At 37.7% G+C, this 23,532-nt stretch overlaps 1 protein-coding gene across 1 annotated transcript in view; it reads left to right on the plus strand.

Annotated features, from left to right (window-relative positions):
• The window catches only part of LOC306637702 (uncharacterized protein), a gene marked incomplete at its 3' end in the record, with an annotated part of 156,839 nt that extends 137,817 nt beyond the window's left edge, over positions 1 to 19,022 (plus strand). Inside the window, exons 4-5 of the mRNA XM_079100455.1 lie at positions 18,253 to 18,320; positions 18,978 to 19,022. Of these exons, the coding sequence (XP_078956581.1) occupies positions 18,253 to 18,320; positions 18,978 to 19,022 (113 nt within the window). The remainder of the gene's footprint in view (positions 1 to 18,252; positions 18,321 to 18,977) is intronic.
• Between the last annotated feature and the right edge of the window lie 4,510 nt (positions 19,023 to 23,532).

Genomic DNA, 23,532 nt, shown 5'->3' on the forward strand with positions numbered 1-23,532 from the left:
AAGTGACCCCACCACGCACCTCCTTCTCTGCCAGGCAGTCAGCCAGAGATCTGGTGCGTCACGAGTCCCAGGAACTCACTGTGCACCTTCTTGTCCCGACTGCCACCCATAGCCCTGGTGCAGTCACTTTGAGCCCAAAGCACCCCGCCCGCGCTCCTCCTCCTTCTCCCAGACAACCCCCCTGTGTTCAGGAGCGGATGCTCTGGGACCAAACCACTCACCACGCTGTTCCACTGGATAGCCGCCAGAGCCCTGCGCAGCTGCTCCAAGTCCAAGCGACGTGCCGAGCCCGTATTTCTCCTTCTCCTCTGGGCAGTCCCCTGTGTTCAGGGGTGGTCACTTTCAGTCCAAACAGCTCACCAAGCACCTTCTCCTTTGGGCAGCCTCCCAGAGCCCGGGTGGGTTGTGCCGAGTCCAAGCGCTGTGCCGAGCGGCCTCCTTTTCGATGCTCCCAGTTGTCCGCATTCACTGCTCCAGCGGGGGAGGGGCGTCTCTCCAGCAGCTCTACTTCAAAGTTGCCTGCGTTCGGGGACTACTGCCCCATCTGGGATGTCTGCCCAATGGGAGACACTCACCCGGCTGCTTTGAGTTGGTCCCAAGTCTCTCAATATCTCCTCTTCTTGAGTCCTGAGTCCACGCTGCTCCTCCGGATAGCCGCCCGGAGCCCTGGCGCAGCTGCTCCAAGTCCAAGCGACGTGCTGAGCCCGTATTTCTCCTTCTCCTCCAGGCAGCCCCCTGTATCAGGGGTGGTCGCTTTCAGTCCAAACAGCTCACCAAGCACCTTCTCCTTTGGGCAGCCTCCCGGAGCCCAGGTGGGTTGCGCCAAGTCCAAGCGCTGTGCCAAGCGGCCTCCTTTACGGCGCTCCCAGTTGTCCGCGTTCACTGCTCCAGCGGGGGGAGGGGCGTCTCGCTGGCAGCTCTACTTCATAAAGTTCCCTGTTTTCGGGGCTACCGCCCTGTCCGGGACATCTGCCCAATGGGAGACACTCCCCCGGCTGCTTTGAGTTGGTCCCAAGTCTCTCTATATCTCCTCTTCTTGAGTCCTGAGTCCTGGAGCAACACAAAACGCAGCCACCCTCTAGTCCGCCATCTTGAATCTCCTTGTATTATACTCTTAAATGTTATCCATTGAGCTTAACTTGCAATCTAGGTTTATTGATTTGCACTGGAATGTCCACATTACTTTTGGATTACTCTTGGTTGCAGGGCTGAGGGCTTGCCTTTTTTTCACAGTTTAAAGACTTCCCTGTATTATCTAATTTTGATCTACAGTCTCTAGCCCAGTGAAAACCTTTATGACTTTTGGACATCTAGAAAAAGGAGTCTTCTGTGATTGACCTTGTTAGGATTTTTAGATAGGCATTCTCTTGAAAAATGTCCCTTTCCTCCACAAGTCCACTATATTTAAGTCTTTCTCTGGAATCCTTTCCTTTACATCTAAGGAAGCAGTGAAAACTTCTGCTAATGCCATAGCCTGAGCAGAATTTGTCCCTACATTTCTGCATGCTAGCAACCAATCATCCATGTCTCCATTTCTAAACAGAGATATTGCTCATCAGCATTCAGATGTTGCCCCTTCAAATACAAATTCTATAACCAGCACCTCTGCTGCTGCAGCATATTCTACCTTGTGATTAACTACATTTGTGGCTCTAGCCACAAAGTCTGCAAAACTTTCATTAGGCCTTTGGATTAGCTTAACTAATGGCTTAGAAGATTCCTTAGTAGAAACCTGTCATAGAGCCTTGAGAGCACACGATCGAACCTGATCAAAATATTGGGGCGGTCCCAATGCCTGTGTAGCTGGAGATGCATAAACTCCATTACCCTGTAAACAATCCACATTTAAAGGCACATCAGTTGTTCTATTTCTTTCTGCTTATTGTTCACATTGATCCATATAAGCAGCTTTCCAAAGTAAAAATGGCCCTCCAGGCAAACAGGCATGCATCAGCTGCATCCAGTCAAATGGACAGTTTAAATCCAGGCTAATTTGTTCTATCATCTGATCAAAGTATGGGAATCTTATGCCATCCTCCAGGGCAACTTTTCTCAATGATTTTATGGTTCCAGGTGGATGCAGATACCACTGTAGCAGCCTCTGAGCATTTATTACAGGATTAGCTGGAAAGGCTTGAATTACATCATCATTAAGTCCCAAAAGCATTTTAAAAATCATGATGTGAAGGGACTGGCCACACATTCGAACCTGCAGTAAGGTCCCTAGAATCGCACAAGTCCTTGTAAAATTCCTCCCATGGGGACTTTCCATTTTCACGAGGGGGAGCTGTTGCCTCACTCTTTTGTTTCAGATAGGGTGGAGTAGGCCACAACTTTGTCAATATGAGTTTACTATATTTATGTGGAGTTTATCTCTGTGTCCTCTATTCTGCTCCATTTTCTTTTGTGTCTATTTTGTTGCATATATATATATCTATATCTATATATATATGCACTATATATGTATGTATATATATATATAATGTATATATATATAGTGTGTGGTATCTCTCTCTCTCTCTCTCTCTCTCTCTCTCTCTCTATATATTATATATATATATATATATATATATATATACACACACTATAGCTCTCTGCTGGTTTTCATTGTAGAGATACTTCACCTGTTCAGTTGATTGTGAAGTAGCTTTTTTTTTTTTTTTTTTTGAGGCTAATGTGAATGGGATAGATTTCCCAATTTCTATTTTAGCTGATTCATTATCGATGTACAGAATTTCAATTGAGTTATCAGTATTGATTTTGTATCACTACTTTGCTGAATATCTTCACGAGTTCTAGGAGGTTACCAGTTGAGTTTTTGGGACATCTACATGTAGAATCATGATGTCTGCAAAATAAATTTTTTGGACTCTTTTTTCCTACTCATAGCACTTTAAATTCTATCTTTTGTTTAATTGTTTTAGCCAGAGTTTCAAGGAGTATCCTGAATAAATTTGGCAAATGAAGGCATCCTTGACTTCTTCCTGCTTTTAGTGGGAAAGATTTAAGATTCCCCATTTAGAATGATGTCAGCATTGGGTTTGTCATATTTAGCTTTTAAAACCTTGAGAGAAATTCCTTCTATCCCTAGATTTTCCAATTTTCTAAACATGAGTGGATGTTGTATTTTGTCAAATGCTTTTTCTGCAACTACTGAGATGATCATATCATTCTTGTCTTTATGTCTATTAATATTATAGGTTAGATTTATTGATTTCCATATGTAGATTCCACCTACACCCCTGGGATGACCAGGGTGAACTATCATTTCATTACAGTTTTCTTTTCAATTTGCCAGTATTTTATTAAGAATATTTTTGCATCTCTATTCATGAAGAAAATAAGTGTGAAGTTTTCATTCTCTGATGTGTCTTTGTCTGATTTTGGTATCAAATAACAAGTTTCATAGAATTAGTTTGAAACCATGCCTTAGTTTTCTATTTTGTGGAAAAAATTGAGAATTGATTTTAGTTCTTCTTTAAAAACCTGGTAGAATTTGGATGAGAATCCATTCAGTCCTAGACTCTTCTTTTTGGTAGGTTTTTCATGGTTTTTTCAATTTCCTTACTAGAATTTGATCTCTTTAAATTTTCTATATCCTGAATCAGTTTGGTGAGGTCATATGTATCTAGAAATATTCTAATTTATTGGATTAAAAAACACAAATTACTTCTGATTCTTCTCTGTATTTCATAGAGCTTGTGGTGTTATTTTCATCATGGATTTTTAAAATTTGCATTTTCCTCTCTTTCCTATACTCAGTTGGGTTAAAACTTTATCAAATTTATTTAATGTTTCAAAGAACCAACTTTTTTTCATTGATTTTTGAATTTTTTTATAATGTCAAATTCATTAAGTTGAAGTCTGAGTTCATTTCCTGGGATCTATTGATATTGTTACTGATTTATTCTTCTTTGTCCAGGGTCTTGAGATGTAATGTTATTTCACTTATGTGGTATCTTTCTATTTGTTTAATGAATGGGCTCAGTGATATGAACTTTCCTCTTGCAGCCTCCTTCATATTGGCCCAGAAGTTTTGATATGTTATATCACTATTCTCATTTACTTCTAAGTGTTTTTTTTAAATTTCATCCCTAATTCACACTGGCATCCATTCATCATTCAATAAAATGATTTAATATGATTTAGTCCCCAGGTGCTGTGTATTTTCTACTTTTTGTGTTCTCATTGATATCTAATTTAATCCCATTATGATGAGATAGTATGTAGAGGATTTTCTTTATTTTTATTTTTTATTTTCAACCAGATGCTTTCTGGCCTAGAATAGGATATATTTTGCAAACTGTTCCAAGTGCTATTGAGGAAGGTGTATTCAGTCATTAATGGATGAAATATTCTACATATGTCTGTTAAGTGTAGTTTTTTTTTTTTTTTTTTTTTTTTTTTTTTTTTTTTTTTTTTTTAGTTTTGTAGTATCTTTAGCTTTCATTTAGATTACCTATCTCATTTTGAGGGGGTTAAGTTAAGTTTTTCTAGTGGTAGTGTGTTTTGGCCTATTTGATTCTTGATGTTGAGGAGAGTTTGCTTGATATATGTAGCTGCTCTTATTAGGGCATAAACATCAATGACTATTATTACTTCTTGCATAATACCCTTAAGAAGAATAAAATGACCTTTGTCTCTTCTGATTAACTTTGCTTTCAAGTTCAATTTATCTGATATGAGAAGAGAAACTGCTGCTTGTGTATGAAGACAACATAAATCTTATATGCTCCCCAAACTTTCACTGTCATTCTGTGTATGTCTTTATGCCTAAGTCTATTGAAGACAGCATATAATTTGCTCTTGTTTTCGATTACATCTGCAAGTCTGTCTTTTTAAGATGAGCTGAGACAATTTATGTTCAGTGTTTTTTATTGAAATATGTTTTTTAACTTCCTGACATTTTGGTTTATTACTAGTTTTTAACTTGAACTGATTCTCCTTTGAATATTCTTCTAATGTTGTTTCTGCTTTGCAAGTTTTTGTTTATTCTCCGTATATTCTTAAAATACTTTATTGAGTATTTTTTATAGTGTCAACTTTAAGTTGTAAATTCTTTTAACCTTTGTTTATCAAGAAAAGTTTTTATTTCATCTTCAACTCAAAGTCTTAGTTTTTCTTTATATATTATTCTTGGTAGGCATCCATTTTCTTCAAAGATTGGTATATGCTATTCTAAAACCTCCTACCTTTTAGGGTCTGGGAGACTTGCATTGGTTTATCTTAAAAAGTGACCAGTCTTTTACTATTGCTATTTAATATTCTTTTATCTGTATATTGGGCACTTTCAAAATGATGTGTTTTTAAATGAGTCTCTTGTAATATTGTGTATCTGGAGTCCTGTATATTTTCTGTGTTTGATCATTTTGTTTTTAAGACTTGGTAAGTTTTCTCATGTTATTTCATTGTTAAGATTGTGCATCATTTAGTTTATATTTCAAAACCTTCATCTTCAAATTTCTGTTCATAGTTCCTTAACATCATTTATTTGTAGTCATCTTTTTAAGGTTTTATATATATATATATATATATATATATATATATGATTACATATTAAAATTTGTCTTTAAGCCCTGAAAAATCTATCTTCCTTGTGGTCTCATCTGTTGGTGATCCTTTCCATTGGATTTTTAATTTGGATTATTAATACCTTCACGTTGAGAATTTCCAATTAATTCTTCCAAAGGATCTATATCTCCTCATTGAAGTTACCTTTCACTCCTTGTATTTTCTCTCTGCTTTGATTTATTTTCTCATCTTTTACCTCATAGATCAGCTGAACAATAAACTTTCTATATCTCATCTCTAGCATTTCCTCCTTTGTTGTGTCAACAGATTCTCTTGTTGATGTGTCCTGCTGTTTGGTATGGTTTGTTCCATTCATTTCTCATATTGTTTGAGTGTCCACCCAACTATCTGGATGGATATGAAGCAGCAGAGTTTGTATCTTATGAGTTTATAGTGACCCTCTATGTTATAAGCACCTCACAGTTTGGGGACAGAGGACAATGATAACAAAACCCTGTGGCAACAGTACAAAGCAGTACATGAGGTACTTCATTCCTATTTTGACATCTACAGTGTTACTTGCTATAATACACAGCTATAGAAGGATCAGCAATTTCCATCAGTAATCATAAATTATGTTTGACACAAAGTTAAACAATAGGTTTGTGTATGATTTATGCCATATTAATTATTTCTCTGTAATTGGCGGTAGGAGAGGACATTATATACATCAAGTAGCATTAAGAGATGTTAAGGATAGAATTCAGTATGGGGGAGAAGGGATAGAAAGGTAGAAAATGTTTGCAATTTTAAAGGGTAAATAGGGTAAATGCAGTAATGATGTAGGATGCATTGTTAATGAGGAAGAGTGAGAAAAATAGAAGAAAGAATATAAAGCAAGTGTGAGGGTAGAATTTGGTTGTTCTCAATAGAAAAGGGAGGGGGGAAAGGGAAATAGAGAATACAGTGCTGTAAAAAAGAATACAAAACAAAATCAAACTATGCTAATGAAAGAAGACATTCAAAAAACTGATCATGAAAAATAATTACTTTCAACAAAAAGGCTAGAAATTAGGAAAGAGTAACAAATACTTATATGTATAGGTGTTCTTAAACAAATGGGTACGAATTAAAGTAAAGCAAAACACCCAAAACAACAGAAAGCAGAACCAAAAAAAAAAAAAAAAAAAGTGACCAATCTCAATGAAAAGTTAAGAAATCATGGAGTCATTTTGACCATGTTTGACAAAGAGTGAGCACGTGTTTGCTGTCTGTTCCCAACTGATTTTGCTTCTTCTTGAGGTGTGAACTGAGTGTGGGTGTGTGGGCGTGACCTGCTCAGTCCTTCCTTTTTAGTGTGTTGTTCACCAAGCTGCCAGCAGGGTTCTAAGATTTCTAAACATCCCTTCTTGTGAGATTGGTAAGGGGTGGAATGGTAAGAGCTGTCCATCCATTACCAGTGTGTTCTCCCCTTTGGGTTCTGTGAGAGCAGTGCCCATAGGTGGAATTCAGTTCTTGTTGCTTTAATTTGTGGTGAGTTGCTGGCATTGTTGTGTCAATATTCTTCTAAAGCTTGGTAAATGTCAATCTGTGACAGACTGGGAAGGTCAGGTGGTAAAATGGTGGTCTGGTTGGGACAGGCTGTGTGCCAGATGGCAATGCAGGTGCCTGGGTTGAGTTGGCCTGGCAGGGATGTTGCCACCAGGCATGCTAGACTAAGGGCCAAATAGTGAACCTGCAGGTTTAGTAGGTCAAGTGGTAGACACGGCATGAGGCTAAAGGGGTTGGTAGACTAGGCCCCTGGTTTCCAGGGGCCCAGAGAGATTGTGATTACAGGGACCAGTCAGGTAAGGCAGGCCAGAACCACTTGTATGTCAGACAACTGGTGGTGCCAGGAACAGAGAGGGTACTACAGTGGGTTGAGCCTGTGACTCAGCAGGTGCCAAACTTGGTGGGTGCAAGGGAAGAGTGGGTGCTGTGGTCTTGGAAGTACCAAGGAACACTCAGGCAGGCAATCAGAGGGTCAAGTGTCCTGACACCCATCATATCATCATTTTGATTTGTTGTACCTGGCCTCATGAATTCCTTTGAGCCACAGGACTCACAGCATTAGAGAGAGTTGGGCTCTGTGTAGTCTTAAAACTGGAGTTTAGTGGGCAAAAATGCTCTCATTTTCTTATTTTCCCTGTGTTTGTTAAGCTCAGTTAAGTCTCTGCTAGGCTCAGATAGGTTTATGCAGGTCTAGCTATAATCTCCCTGATCTGGGTTTTCACTACCCATTGGCACAACTGTAGTGTACTCTCAAGATGACTCCTGGTTCAGCTCTCCACTGATGATGGTAAACTCAGGGTAACTGTTTTTAGATCAGTTAGATGAGTTGAACAGTCTCTGGTTCAGCAAGAGCACATTGACCCTCCAGTCTCAAGATTTTTCACTTGGAGTATCAGAAAGAGGTACTATTTCCACCACTTGAGTTCTGAATAGTTGACTTAGGAGACCTGCTGCCCGAATCCAATACACCATTTTATCTGCCTTGATAATAATTTTTTTGCTTATTTTATATGTGTACATAACACTCTATAAGCTTTTCATATCTTAAGTCATAAAACCAAAAATAATGTGATAGCAGTAATAATATTCATTTTTAATGATATTTTATGAAGTATCAATTAAATGGTATAATTCAAATTTTACCAAAGTTTATTTGATCTGGAATTCAGATTTAAAGAAACATTAAGGTCAAAATACAGTTTGAATATTAAAACAATTATCAGAGCAGCACATTTATTATTAATGAGAAGAGCAATGAACACATGTTAAGAAGAGAGCAAAATCAATTGGATCAAATGACATTTATAGTTTAGTGTACATATATGAAAATACAAACATTTTATGCATTAAAAATAATTGTTCATGTAAAGAAAAATAAAAATATTCAATTTTTTAAAACATAAATCTATTTGTGATAGTGATTATTTTAAACAAATGGTTGAGTCAGGCGCAGTGGGACATACCACTAATCACAGCTGTTCTGGAGGAGGAGGCAAGAGGATTATAATTTCAATGCACCTTAGGCAACATAGCAAGGCCCTAAGCAACTTCATGAGACCCTGACTCAAAATAAAATCAAGAATAAAAAGGACTGGGGAAATGTATCTGTGGGTACAATCCATGGTCAAAATAAATAAATAAATAAATGAGGCTATATTAGTCAAAGGAACCATGAGAAGGATGATGAATATTGTCTCAAACAATTTTTTAAGGAGGTAGCAATCCCCCATGAAGAAAAAAATACCCCCTTAGGAGTGAAGTATTAATAGGAATGAAGTATCTTGTGGTCAAGTTCTTAAATGATGAATTCAATTGTATTTGCCCAACACCATGCAATAATCCAGTCCTCCCTGTGTAAAAAATAAATTTCCAAAAACCCACTAATGCATGTGGGTTTCTGTGCAAGATCTGATAGCTAAAGTAACAGGGTTTCAGATAATCATACAATAGTACCAAATTCATATCCTTCAATAGTGGTAATGTCAGGTAACAATGGCTGGTTAAATATACCAAGAGAGGAGTTCCTTTGCATTCCTCTGATAAGGTATTCCTAATCACTGCTGTTGACTAAAAGACTTCAATACAAAAGTAACAATCCAGTATTACTGGGTTTTCTTACACATGGATTTAATTTTTTGTAATTTTTTGAATAGAAGTCTACCAAAATTTTTAACTGAGGTTTATGACTGGATCAAGAAATCCATTGACAATATGTGGATGATCTGTTTATATACAACACCAACTATGAACTAAGGTTTTCAGATACTATATCACTGCAGTGAAACACCTCACCTCAGGTGGATATGAATGTTCACTAAAATGGCTGAGTTTTATAAACAAGTCACCTATCTGGGATTCCACATTACCCAATGGCCCTGAATTTTGATGTCAGATTTAAAGAAGTCTTATCCTGACTTCTGTAAGCCTATCTTAAGTCTTATAGTAATCAGGAACCAGAGACAGGTACATAGGTTCCTATAAATGTCAGTGTTGTGATTTAGATATTTGTTGTCCCCCAAAAGCTCATGCATGAGAAAATGTAAGAAGGTTTAGATATTATACGATTAGGTTATGGGAGTCTAGCCTATTCAGTGCATAAAGCCTCTGATAGGGATGGAGTTGTAGCTCTAGGCAACGGGGATATGACAGGAGGAGCGGTGTCCTGGGGGCAGGGATTTGAGAATTACATTTTGTCCTTGTTGAGCAGAACACTCTCTGCTTTCTGGCCCAAGCTGCCCAGATGCTTTTCTCCACCACACTCTCCTGCCACGATGTTCTGTCTCATCCCAGTTCCTGAGGAATGGAGTCAAACATCTCTGGACTGGACTTCTGAGACTTCTGAAACTGTGAGTTCCATTATAAACTTTCCTTCTCTAAAATTATTTTTGTACAGAATTTTGGTCACACCCATGAAAATCTGACTAAAACTGTCAGATGCTGGTCTCTAATTTGGACTAATAGGTAAAATCCTGTGTGAGGCCTTAAAAGTAACAAATAAAACATTTTATTTATATACCAGAAACCCAACCTGCCTTTGAGTCATTAAAACAGCCTCATGACACTCCCTGCCCTACACCTGCTTGACACATAAAAGGTGATAAGACTATATAGAGATGAAAAACAAGGTACAGTCCTTGAAGTTCTCAGCTTGACCATACAGTGAAAGGCGGTTTCTCCTTTCTTTGGGGTGTGATTGCCACTTGTGATATACAACAAGAGGTTGAGAAGCACACTCTCAAACATTTATTTTGTGAAAAATACATCTCAACAGAGAACAGCAAAGATGAGAAATTTCAAAAGTTTTTACAAAGGAGAAAACATTAAAATTACAAAAATAAAAACATGAATATGAGTATAAAGCAATACTAATTAATGAAGGTAAAATTCAAGCTAAAAGACTATTGCACACTCATCAGGAAGGGAAGAAAAATCAATCACACACATGCAAAAGAGACTAATGGTCATAGAGATGTTAAGTACTATTTCTTGATGTAAGCAATAGTACATGATATGTCTCCTTTGTGATAATTCAGGGATCTATGTAATTAAAATGTTTGCCTATTCTTGCTGTGCTCAATAAAATCAAATTTATTACATGAATGGCTGTGAGGAAGAGTGAAAGAAGGAACTTAAAAGAACATTTGGGAACGTTCTATTATTATTTTATTTTATTTGTTCTAATTAGTTATACATGACAGTAGAATACATTTTACATTTTGACAGATCATACATAAATGTAATCTAATCTCTGTGAACATGTTTTAATAATGGACACGACATTTTTGTTGATTGTGATGCTGGTTTTGAAGATATGTACATATGCCAGAAGATAAAAGTATACACTTAAGATATATAGAGGTTAATATGTGCTAATTAAATCTCCATAAGACTGTAAAAATTTGGATGCATCTAAAGCTCTTGTTAAAAATGAAATATACTGACTTGAATTAGTAAACCATAAAATGACTAGGAATTTATTGGCAAATCATCCATCTCAATAGATTGAAAAAAATTTATAAAAATAAGAGTAGAAAAAATATCGTAAGCAAAGGAGTAAAATAGACAATATTGAAAATAAACATAACACAGAAAGAATCACCAATGTCAATGATGGTGCTTTTAAAAAGCAAATGAGCCAAATGTGGTGCTGCACACCTGTAATCTGAGTGACTCAGGAGGCTTAGGCAGGAGATCAAGAGTTCAAAGCCAGTTTCAGCAACTTAGTGAGTCAGTTAGCAACTCAGTGAGACCCTGTCTCTAACTTAAAAGTGAAAAGGGGTTGGAGATGTGGCTCAGTGGTAAAGTGTTCCTGGGTTCAATGCCAGTTCCAAGAAAAAAACAAAGCAAATGAGATTGAAAGTGTTCTGGTAAATTAAAAAATTCAAAAAGCAAAAAGTATGTCAATTATATACTATGTAAATTGCATATTTATACATATATATAATGATGTCTCACTTGAAGTGAATATGTTCTGGAAAACTCATTCTAAGATGATTCTGTTATTTTCCAAATATCTGAGTGTAATGACAAGAATCTAGATGGTACGGACTATCACAAGGCAAAGCTATATGATATATCCATTCCACTGTTGTACATGAAGTCTACCAGTGACCACAACCAGGATGCCACCAAAGACTTGTGTAATGAAGTGAAAACAACCAGTGTAGAACCCATAATAAATTGAATACATGGTGGAACTCAAGAGAAAACTCTTAAGAAGTCTCTTCTATTTCTTCTACAGTTTTAGATCCTAGAGATTGTAGTTCAGGGAAGAGGAAAAGTGGCACTTTTTCCAAAGAAAGGTGTTAGGATATTGGAATATTTGTATGATAATAAAAATGTTATTGTACCCTTCACTCATACCATAAAACTCATTGTCACATATTAAATATAAATATAAGAATTAAGAATAACTAATAGTGAAATAGAAAAGGTAATATAAAGCATCCTAAAGTTGACATAAGAGAGAGTGAGACAGGATGCATATGGTGGTGCATACCTGAAATATCTAGTACTTTACAGGCTAAGGCACGAGGATCACAAGTCCATGGCCAAACCAAGAAACTGAGTCACTCAGATTACAGGTGTGCACCAGCACATCTGGCTCATTTGATTTTTAAAAGCACCATCATTGACATTGGTGATTCTTTCTGTGTTATGTTTATTTTCAATATTGTCTATTTTACTCCTTTGCTTAGGATATTTTTTCTACTCTTATTTTTATAAAATTTATTTTTTCAATCTATTGAGATGGATGATTTGCCAATAAATTCCTAGTCATTTTATGGTTTACTAATTTAAGTCTGTATATTTCATTTTTAACAAGAGCTTTAGATGCATCCCAATTTTTACAGTCTTATGGAGATTTAATCAGCACATATTAATCTGTATATATCTTAAGTGTACTTTTATCCTCTGGCATATGTACATATCCACAAAACCAGCATCACAATCATCAAAAATGTCATGTCAGGATTTCTGTGTGAGTGTGTGTGTGTGTGTATGTGTATGCATATATCTAATTTTTAATGTTTTCTGGTATCTGGAATGGAATGGACCATGGCCAGAATTTGGAGCGAGAAAACCTAACTCTGGAAGCTTTCTGCTTAAAGCTCCCTGCTTTCACTCTGGGCAGGGTCTTTCCTAGTTTTTGGACCTGAGAAGAAATATGGGTAAGGAATTTTGTTCATCACCTTAAAAAAAGCAGGTAAGAGACTTGCTTATAGGGTGACTTTTCTCAGGCCTGAGGAAATTATGGTTCAGTTTATAACAAGGAATGACACCAGCCAGAAGTAATGTCAACCCTCCATACAAACCAGCAAAAAACACAGGTTTCTATGTCATTTTCTAAACATAGCTGAATGTGGGTGATAGAAGCATAGAGTGCACAACTCTTTTATTGGGGAGACCTGGTAAAAGTAGTTAGAGAAAACAATCACTTATACCACCTTGAAGCACCAAAGAATAGGAATTTGGAATTTAGACAGGAAGATTCAACATTTATGTTGGCACTGTGGATGACATTGGTGCTACAGTGAAAGGGATTTTACAAGTTTTTGAAAGAAAATTTATTAAGAAAATTATGTATCTACACAGCAGTTTCCAGGTGGTTTGTCAGCTGTGACCACAGCACATACATGTGTTACTAGCCTCCATGACAAGCAGGATCCATCTGTGTCCTCTAAAATTATTCCCATTTTAGAGATGAGAAAACACAGGTTTCTGGATATTAAATGTCAACCCAGCTGCAAAGAGAACTACCCAGAGACAGAACTATATGAAATCACTTCAAAGCTCCTCAAAGGTTGATTTGCTCCTGATGTAGAGGATGTGTCTGAAGAAATATTATTTTCTTTCTATTTTGAATAAAGTACTTAGACAAGACACCCCAGGAGCAAAACAAATGTTTTTTTCCCCCCTCTTTCATGTTAAGTAACTTAAAAAACTGAGTTATCAACCTAGGTTGCTTATAAGGTAATTGCTTGGAGATTACATGGTACACAAAAGCACATACTGACCCAGAGTCTGAGTATGACTCAGAAAAGAAACAAACCTAAAAGGCTCATAAAAAATTTGAAGAAAAAAATGTAAATATTTCTAAAATATATCTTTTTATTGATATCCCTATAATAAATCATTCAGAAAAAATAAATTATGATGCAGAGTTCTAGGATTGCCAAATCTTATTCTACATATTTTATAATAAAGTCCAAAATCCAGATAAGAGAATGAATGATTCACTGTCAATAACATTTTTAAAAAATCTTCAAGGAAGAGGAGTGGATGTTTTAGTGAATATGTCATCTAACAATTTATTTAATCAATGATTCTGAGTAAATATATTAATTTTCCTGCAGCAATAGGGAAGTGAGATTTTCCTTATTTATATTTCCTATTATAATTTCCAAACATAAGCCCTAGAATTTTATTTGAAATAACCTCTAAATACAAAACATACAAGATATATACAAAACAAACCCAGGGGAATAAAAATGTAAATATTCTATTTCATTATTTAAAAACAAAGCCTTTTTTTCTTGAAATCCAAATCTGTCTGCCTTTGTGGATACATTCTCTTATCTTTGAAGCCACAAACCACAAAACAAAAGCAGGCAAATGCCTTGAACTGCTAATTAATACAAGGGATATCTATAGCTAAAATTTCAATAATAATAAAAAATTCAAAATCTAAAGAAATATTAAAAACATTTAGAGAAATATAAAATAAAATTCTATCATAGATACAACTAAACAAAATTGATGATGATATAAAAGAAGTGAATATAAACTCAAGAGTTTATTATTATTTGTGGAAATTCTTGCTATTGAAGATATATATATATATATATATATATTGAAGTTGTCACAGAGAATAACAGAAATTACAGCATTTGTGACCATGATAACATGTAAGAACACAACATTATTCATCCAAACACCTACTGTACAATCTCAGGGGCATGATTAAAGAGAATATATGTCTTAGAAGCAATAAATAATAGTCTGTGGGAAAAATGGTTACTAGGAGCCAGTTGCATTTTTAATTTTAGAAATAGTATAAAATACCATGTTTAAATTTTATATATATGCAATATGCATGTGATATTTCACATGTATATAAGCTTAGAAAAAATATGTAGGACTTCTGAGAAACTAAATATCATTAGAAGCACATGAAAAATTCACACATCCCATGTGTAGATGATAAAACTAGTCATTACAAAGAAGACAATTTCCCCCAAATTATCCTACAATATATCCCTGTAAAATTGTTATGTACTTATATGAATACATCATAGTAATTTCTACATTTATGTGTAGCTATAAAGCAGTAATTTATAAAACTATAAATAAATGGAAGAGAGGAGGAAGGTAGGAGAAGAGGGAAAGAGGAACTACTGGGTACTGAAGTGGAGCAAATTATATTCTTTGTTTGTATGATTATGTCAAAATGAAGTCAAATATTATATGGTAATTATTATGCAATAATAAAAAATCAACATGCTGTACTTATAATGAACTAAGAAACAAAATTATAAAATTCTAAAATTCATCCACAAAATTATATATATAATTGTAGCCAAGAAATTGTTCAATTATAAGAGCAAAAGGAGTACTTATCATCACCTGATATTCATGTATATTATGAAAGTATACTATTTCAATAATCATCAAGGAATCACAGTATAAACTAAATCCATACATAAATCCAAGTGTGTGTAAAAATTATACACTTAATTGCAGTAGAAAAGCCTAGATAAATCAAACCATATTGAGGCCAATCTCAACAACTAACTTAGACCCTTCCTCAGAATAAAAAGTAAAATGTACTAGGGATATATCTCAGTAGAAAAGTATCCTGTGGTTCAACTTCCAGCAACACAATAAAAAGAAAAGAAAAGAAAAAAGAGAGTGAAAATGAAAATTAGCTAGCTCAGGAGGAAGCAGGTTTCCTACAGGCCACAGCTCCTCTCCTGCTAGAAAATGGCATGTGTGGAGATTTGATCAAGACAATGGGCCCATGTGTCAATCACCAGCATCTGAGTAGATGCTGGGCCACAGGTGCACACCTGCCACATAGTATTAGAAGTAAGAGTTGAGGATGACCTGCAAGGATAAGGAAGAGAAAGAGGGTCTCTGCCACTGATGTGCTCCCCACCTGGATGGCCAAGAGAGTTTAATCTATATGTTGAGCCTGCATCCTGGCTGGAACTAGAATATCACAATAATTCCAGCACATACTTGTTAGAGAGCTCAGAATGGTGTAAAAGCAAGCTGTACTCCTGGGCTAACTAGCTCACTGGTGAGAAATATTTCCAGTGGTCACATGATGGCAACCTTGCAGAAACTCAGGTCAACCTGGTTGTCCACCCAAGTTCCAGGCCAGTCACCTGGATATCAGTCAGTGTCCACTAACCTGCCTCTACAAAATCCACAGAGCCACTGTGCATCCTTAATGACAGTTGAACACTCTCTGCTTTTCAAGCATATAAAAAGAGCATCTTGATCTACTCACCCTGGCCTGCTTGTCTTGATGCAAACAGAGTTGACTTGTTTCAAAGAGGAACTCTGTGCTATCTTGCTCCCCAAGTTTCTATGATGCTAAAAGTCACATGAATCAGAGAATAGTCAGTATTAAAATGGGCTCAAGGGTCTCCCTCTTTATGTAAAAAGTATTTGACTTTCACTGTGAGTCTAGGAAAGCTGATTTCAGATTTTCATAACTGTGTGAAAAACTCCATAGATGTGCCAATAAATAAATATATAAAGACCCTCACCAATCCACTAAAATGCATACTTTTCTGTTTGCCACAGTTAAATGTGGGAGACCTTGAGACTCCCTGCTTCCTTGGATCTCTACTACTTTGTTGAATGGGGATGGTGGGTGTAGTTCTCTCTGCTCCTCTGTGCAGCACCCAGAATGTCTACCTTCCTCTCAGTCTCTGACAATTTTGGTAACCTGCACTGGGGAAGAGATTCAGATATGCTAATGTACCTAACGAGATTTTATCATCAGGCTATGATAATATTAATTAGATTCTATGTTGCTTTTCAGTAATTTTTTTTGGTTTTCCAGTAATAGCATTCAAGGTAATTTAGTAACAAGATTTGCTCCATTTATGAAACAGGAATAATCTCTTGAAGGACTGACTAGGAAACTTAAGGCAAATGCCCAGGATTCCATTACTGCCCAGCACACTGTTGTCTAGAATGCAGTGGAATGAGAAAAGGGAAGGGAGCCAGGAGCTGAAGAGAAAATGCCCCAGGTGGGGCTAGGAGTCACAGTTTCCCCCACGAAGTGTAGGCTACAAGGATCCAGGCCTAGTCTTCAGGTTTTGGTGAGAGACATAGGCCACTTTCTTAGCTAAGTCCATTTTCCTAAAGGCCATTTCTCTAGTGAAGCCAAGCTTAGACTGTTAACAACTGCACCCAAGAGTCTCCCAGCCATGGCATAACATGTGCCTCTGGGATTCAAAACTTGAGGTCAGTACACTCTTGGCTTATTGAGGCTCATTTAATGAAACCATGACTATCAGGTACACCAGATCATGTGTTATGCTGGAAGTTAGCACAGACTCTTGGTCATGGCAGACAGGGCCTGCTCTCTCCTAGGATTTTCTCACCAGTTCAAGTAGCAGTCCCAACAAGAAGCAATGACATGACTCTAATTTCATCCTGGTGCTAACAAGCAGCATGTGAACATATGGCCTTAAACAGTGCTGATGAAGGAACTGCCTGGTGGAGTCCTAGGGGGAATGTGGGCAGCAGGGACAGAGAAAAAGAAGACAGGAGAACTGTGACAATGATTGGCAGCACAGTCTGCTGGCCTTGAATTCAATCACTTGCTAGAGGAGCAACAAAGGGTTTACTTGTGAATATTCTTCCTGGGTTGCAAACTCCCTGAGGTCAGGGTCAGGGCTCAATGCCTAAGCAACACTGAGACGTTTAGTCTCATAAGAATGTCAAATTTAAGCCTGAATATTTAGGGAATAAAACATCAATATGACTTGGATTCTTCGAAATTCGGTGCCATTCTTCATGCGTGGCACCTCCCCTGAGGCAGGGTAGCTAGACACATCTCTATGAGCTTCCTAGCCTGAATTTCCAATGACGGCTCTGTAGGGCATGCAGGGCAGAGTTGGGTGTCCACAGGCTCTGAGTGGGAGCAGGTAATATCTTTCTATATTTCTACACACCGACCAATACTGCCACTATAGTTGTATGAGCTTCACACAATGTGCTCAATATATACATCAACAGATAGCACATAGTAATTTCATCATTCATGCAATTTACTTTTTTATATTTGAGCATTACTTGCATTAATAAACCATCCATATTTTTAAACCACTATTCTAAAATCTGCATAAGAACTTGTAGAACAGTAGTACCATGGTTGACTCAGCCTAATTATACCTTCTTAATATTTGGGTTCCTCCTAGTTTTTAGCAATCATATAAATAATCTGTAAAATATAAAGTTGTTACCCAAAAGAATAAACCAACAGTAAAAGTAGAGAAAAAAATTTTGGTTGGGGGAGGATTTCTCTTCTCTCCCATCACTATCCCACAAGGACATCTTTCCTCGGAATCCTATTTCCTTGGCACAAATTCTGCTGTTGAATTGTTTGGACCTCTCTCTCCTTGGCCTCCTTGTGTGATTCATGCCTACTCACCTCTCCTCTTGTAGTTGTGCTGAATGTGGAAGGAGCACCCACTTCTGGTCATCCCCCACCAGCACTGGGGGAGGAGCCAGAGGTAACCATACTGAAGCACATTTGAGAAACAAGACTGAGCAGCACTGAGCAGCGAGGCCACCCATGAGAGAAAAGGGCTCAGGCCACAGCCTACCTCCTCTAAGGAAGAGTGACTATATTGCTTTCTGAGAAAGATGAAATTCAATCTATGTGCACCACCTGCTTTGAGCTTCCCCATGCACAGGATGGGAAGTCTTGGTGTCTTGAGATGAGAGCAGGGTGGGGTAGAGCTGTTTATATCTTTTTAGATGTCCCAAGTCTCTTATTCCTATTTCTATATGATCATTAGTGTCTATCAGGTAATATGGCTCATATCCTAGGTGAGATAATGTCATTTTGACCATGTGGACATACCACAGAGAGGAGATTATTCTAGGGAGAAGAATTTGCACTCTCTATACTTGGACCTATAAGCTCAATGTAATTTGAATATTGGGAATATTCTCAGTTGAATAAATGATAAACTTGTGCCAGGAATCATGGTATATTGATCCAATACAGGTCTTCCCTGATGACTGTGCAAGACAGGAAGGCAAGGGCTCTCAGGTCTGGCTTCCTTCTCTGTAGAGTGAACCATTTCTCACCCCTGCTCTCAAAGGCCTTATTATTTTGCAGTTGTTGGTTTCTCTGTCTTCCCATAAACTTTTGCCTTTTGTAGACATTTGAGCAGCAGCTGACAGAAGGACAGTGGGCAAAGATGTGACTGTGCTAAGCCTAGTACTGTCTGGCTTCCTGCAGACACTGTGAAAACATGGTTTCTTCTTTCCAGAGCCTTTAACCACTGATAATAATGAAAGAGGTAAATTGGAAGTCATGATATGACTAAATTGTCAGGCACAAAGTTGCTGGAAGGCACTACATCTGCTGAATATCATATGGCTGCAAGTGTATGTGGTCAGAAACTTAGGATGCAATGGCCAGAACCCAGAGCCTGGTTATAAGGCCACACTTGTGGAAGAACATTCTGGACTCCTCATTGAGAGGAGCTAGGGCATTCCTCACCTTGCTCTCAGGGTGCATGGATGACTGAAGGCATTCCTGGAAAATTACTTGTGGCAGAGGAGCACAATGTTCATGTGAGATGAGACCTGATAGCTCTAATTCTTCACACTGTGCCTGAAGACCCCGCCTCAGATGCAGGGTGATTTTGAAAGTGGAAAGATGAACAATAATGTTTTTGAGGAAAGTAGGACTCATTTTAATTGGCGATTGCTATAAACAGTTGAGATGTTAAATACTTTTTGTAAGTATAACAGGAAAATTGAACTAAGAAAACTAAATAAACAAAAAATGATACAAGTGCCAAAACTGCAAAGGTTACATAAAAATAAATATGTTTGGAAACTTCTACAAGATGTGAGTGGTAGAAATCCTCCCAATCTGAGTAACAAACTGACTGGCGTAGTCTCTCAGGTGCTGTCAAGTTGTCTTCACCCTTTCTGCTTTCCCTCTTCCCCTGTAGGCCTATACAATCTTCTTGTACCTAAGGGAGACTAGCAATGAACTGGAAAGCCATGATCAATTCAAAACATCGTTTTGGAGAATGCATTTGAATTCATATTCTGGCTATACCACTTTCAAGACCAGTGGCTTTGGGCAGGAGGTTCACCTCCCTCTGGGCCCTGGTCTCCGGTTTCTGGGTTCTTGAGCAGTGCCATGAGCTGACAAAGATGGAGACTTCCCGACTCTGTGGTGGAAACAACTGTATCCCTGCAAATAGAGGGATGTCAGCCCAGTGTTTTCTCTCTCTCCAGTGTCTGTTTTCTTTTCCTCCATAGGTAACTCCTCTTTTTTTTTTTTTCCAGGATTCAACCTCTGCATTTCACCCCATATGGGATGAGTAGGGCAGGTGACCATGCCTGTAGTCAGAGCGTGGAAGCCTTCTGAACAAGGAAGAACTTCCCTGCGAAGTTAACTTAAGCTCATCCAGACTGCTCCAGAGGCCCACAAATGACCGTTAAGAAGTGAGGAGGAATATCTCACTGCCATCTTGGGGCTCCAGGAGAAACCAGAAAATGGAATGAGAACTGAGAGATGAAAAGAGATTGGATCACAGACAACAGCTGTCCCTGCATTCAGAACTACCCGCAGGGTTTTTACTTGTAAAATAAACCCCGACACACACACACACACACACACACACACACACACACACACCTATGTTAGTTTGAGTTGGTTTTGGTTTTCTGTCACTTGAAACAAAGAGTGATGTTTGAACTATTGTTTTTCTCAATCCCCTTTCTTTAGCAGCAGTGAAGGGACTAGAGTATGGTAACAAGGAACAACGAAGATTAAATGTCTTCAAAAATCAAACTTAATTAATAAATGGGGAAGTGAACTAAAAAGGATCTTATTTAAAGAAGAAATAGAAATTACCAACAAATGTGAAAAACTGTTCAACGTCATGACCAATTAGGGAAATGTAAACCAAGCATACACTGAGATTTCATCTCTCATTGGTCAGAACTGCAGTCATGAAGAATACAAATAATAAATGCTTCAGGGGGCATGGAGAAAAAGCACCATTTTTATACCATTGGGGGACTGTAAATTAATACAACCACTAGGAGATGATATAGAGGCTCCTCAAAAGATTAGGCATAAAGCACCATATGACCCAGCTATACAACTGTGCACTCTTTATCCTAAGGAATCAACGTCATCATGCTACACTGCTATATACACAGCCATCGCCCGATTTTATAGCAGTACAGTTCACAATAGCCAACAATGAAACCAGCGTAGGTGCACGTCAATGAATGAGTAAATGAATATTATATATATATATATATATATATGTATATAGTGTAGTATATGTAGTTTTATCCAGCCACAAAGAAAATGTTATTTACACACACACACACACACACACACACACACACACACACACACCCCAAATGCAGTTTTATTCATCCAAAAAGAAAACTGAAATTATGTCTTTAAGGAAAAATGGCTGGGACAAGAGGAGCTCATTTAAGTGGAATAAGTCAGACTCAGAAGGTTAAGGGTCATGTCATATATGTAAGCTAGAGAGGAAAAGGAAAACAAAGCAGTGGGTAGATCTTCTAAAAATCAAAGGAAGATCAGTAGAGGAGTGGGACCAAGGTCTGGAAAGTAGGGAGGGAGGGGTGAAGTGCTGTGGAAAGATTTCCACCAAATTATGTTGTCATATTGTGTTCATGTATAAATATGTAAAAACAGACCCCAGCATTATATAAAACTGAGCCAAGTCTTTAAAATCAGGATCATGTCCTTGTTACACTTGTTTTGAAGATTAAACACCCAAAAATGCTGAGGCAAGAAAACAAGTTTTATTTAAAGACTAGAACAGAGAGAAAGAGGGAGGCAGGGAGAGAGATTCCTCTGGAGGGAAGGGTTAGGGTTAGGGTTAGGTCCAGATGCCTGAGGGTGCAGGGGTGTTTTTCCTATCGTAGATTTTAAGTTCCCTTTCTTTTCATGTCCCCTCCTCCTATCGTACCTATGTGACTAAAGATGACCAAAAGGGCAGGAAGAGAGCCATCCAGGGGATGATTTTTTGGGTTGGAAAATGTAAATTGCCCCCCACTGCCTGGAGACACTTAGCAACCAGAAGACTGGGAATGCTACCTACCCATTTCCTTTGTTTTGACAATTAACTACCAGTTTTCCTTGCACTCACAACTACAGTACATAAATTAAAAAATAATAAAAATGTTTAGGTCCATATGTCCTGACATATGGCCACATGTTGGAGCACAGCTTTAGACAGTCCCAGAGACTTGAGTCTGCCTTCTTGGGCCTCTCCATATTCAATGAAGATGAAAAGTTACATTTTACTACTAGGCTGGTACAAAGATGAATATCATTCAAGAAAGATTGCATTAATTTAATTTTCTTAGGATTTCAAAATAAAACACTTCCATGGGATGCAGGCACTGTGATTATTGTGTCCAATTGACATATCAAATCTGAAATTGCTTGCTTTTGTCTCTATTATAGAAAATATTTTTGTCAGTGGATATATATTTGTAACAAACTATTTCTTTCTTGTTTTAGGCAAATCAATTTTCACTGGATCTACATTGCATTTTGAGACCCACATTAACTGAGGCACATTTCTTGAGTAAACAGAGTAGGTATAGCTATGTTGTGGGTTCCCGTTGGTGAGCTGTCAGACAGTGACCACTTCTGATTGGCCAAATGTAGTTGAGGTTTGATTTTGTTGAACAGGATGGGAGGGAGGATCTCAGAGCACCTCTCACATTTGACTGGCTGGATGTACGGTTTTCTTATTGGACCAATGACCCCCTAGGCTAGAGACTGCAGGCAGGTAAAGATCATCCTGGAAAATCATGCTGGCTGTACAGTGCAGAGGTTTTTCATTTGTGTAGGTAAATCTCTAGCAGGAAAAGCCTCACATGCTAATCTGTGTTTAAAGGAAATGGAAATGTATGTCCATCTTGTGGAGATGTCTATAACCTGGCCTCAGGGATCATGGATATTGAGCATCATGCATCATTGAGCATTTGCATGATACAGTGGGGAACAAGGGTGACTGATGCTCAGGAATGGGTCAACTTTATCTCCTAATAAACCTATCAAAGTGTAAGACGGGAAACACAGTCCTGGTGTTTACCTCTGTTCTTATACTTTCTCCTTTTTTGGTCTCTTTCTCCTTGAAAGAGCTGTAGACTGATGTTTCAGAAATCTTCACAGTTTATCTGGAGCAAGATCATTATAGAACAGAATTTTTCAAATTAGTAAAATAGGGTTTATGACTTCTGGAAAACTGAGGCAATACTAAGACTCTCCTTCCAACTCTGATTCTTGTGATCAAGTCAGAAAGATTTCAGACACATCACTCAGATTAACAGGCTTCAGTTTACTGAAGGGATAAAACAAAGAAAAAATATACTCTCAAGGGAGAGAGTGGGTTCTCTAAGAAATGAGAAGTTGTGTGCTTCTTCTGCAATCTAGTTTTATTGGAGGGTCCCAGGGAATTTTCCAGAGAGTCCCACCAAGGGCCAAATCTTGAATTTTTACTGACAGTTGAATAATTTCAGACTGTCAAGTCCCCACTGCCATAACAACTCTAGGTCACTTTGGCCCATGCCGACCGGTTTTCATTGAATTTTTAACCATAAATTCTTACAAATTTTACAATTAGAAGAAGTTATTCTTATCTCCCTCAGTTTTGCGACCTGGTTTGTGGGAAGGGTCATAAAATTCTCCCT

The sequence above is a fragment of the Sciurus vulgaris genome (genome assembly GCF_902686455.1).
Source record: "Sciurus vulgaris genome assembly, chromosome: 10".
Classification (NCBI taxonomy): Eukaryota; Metazoa; Chordata; class Mammalia; order Rodentia; family Sciuridae; genus Sciurus; species Sciurus vulgaris.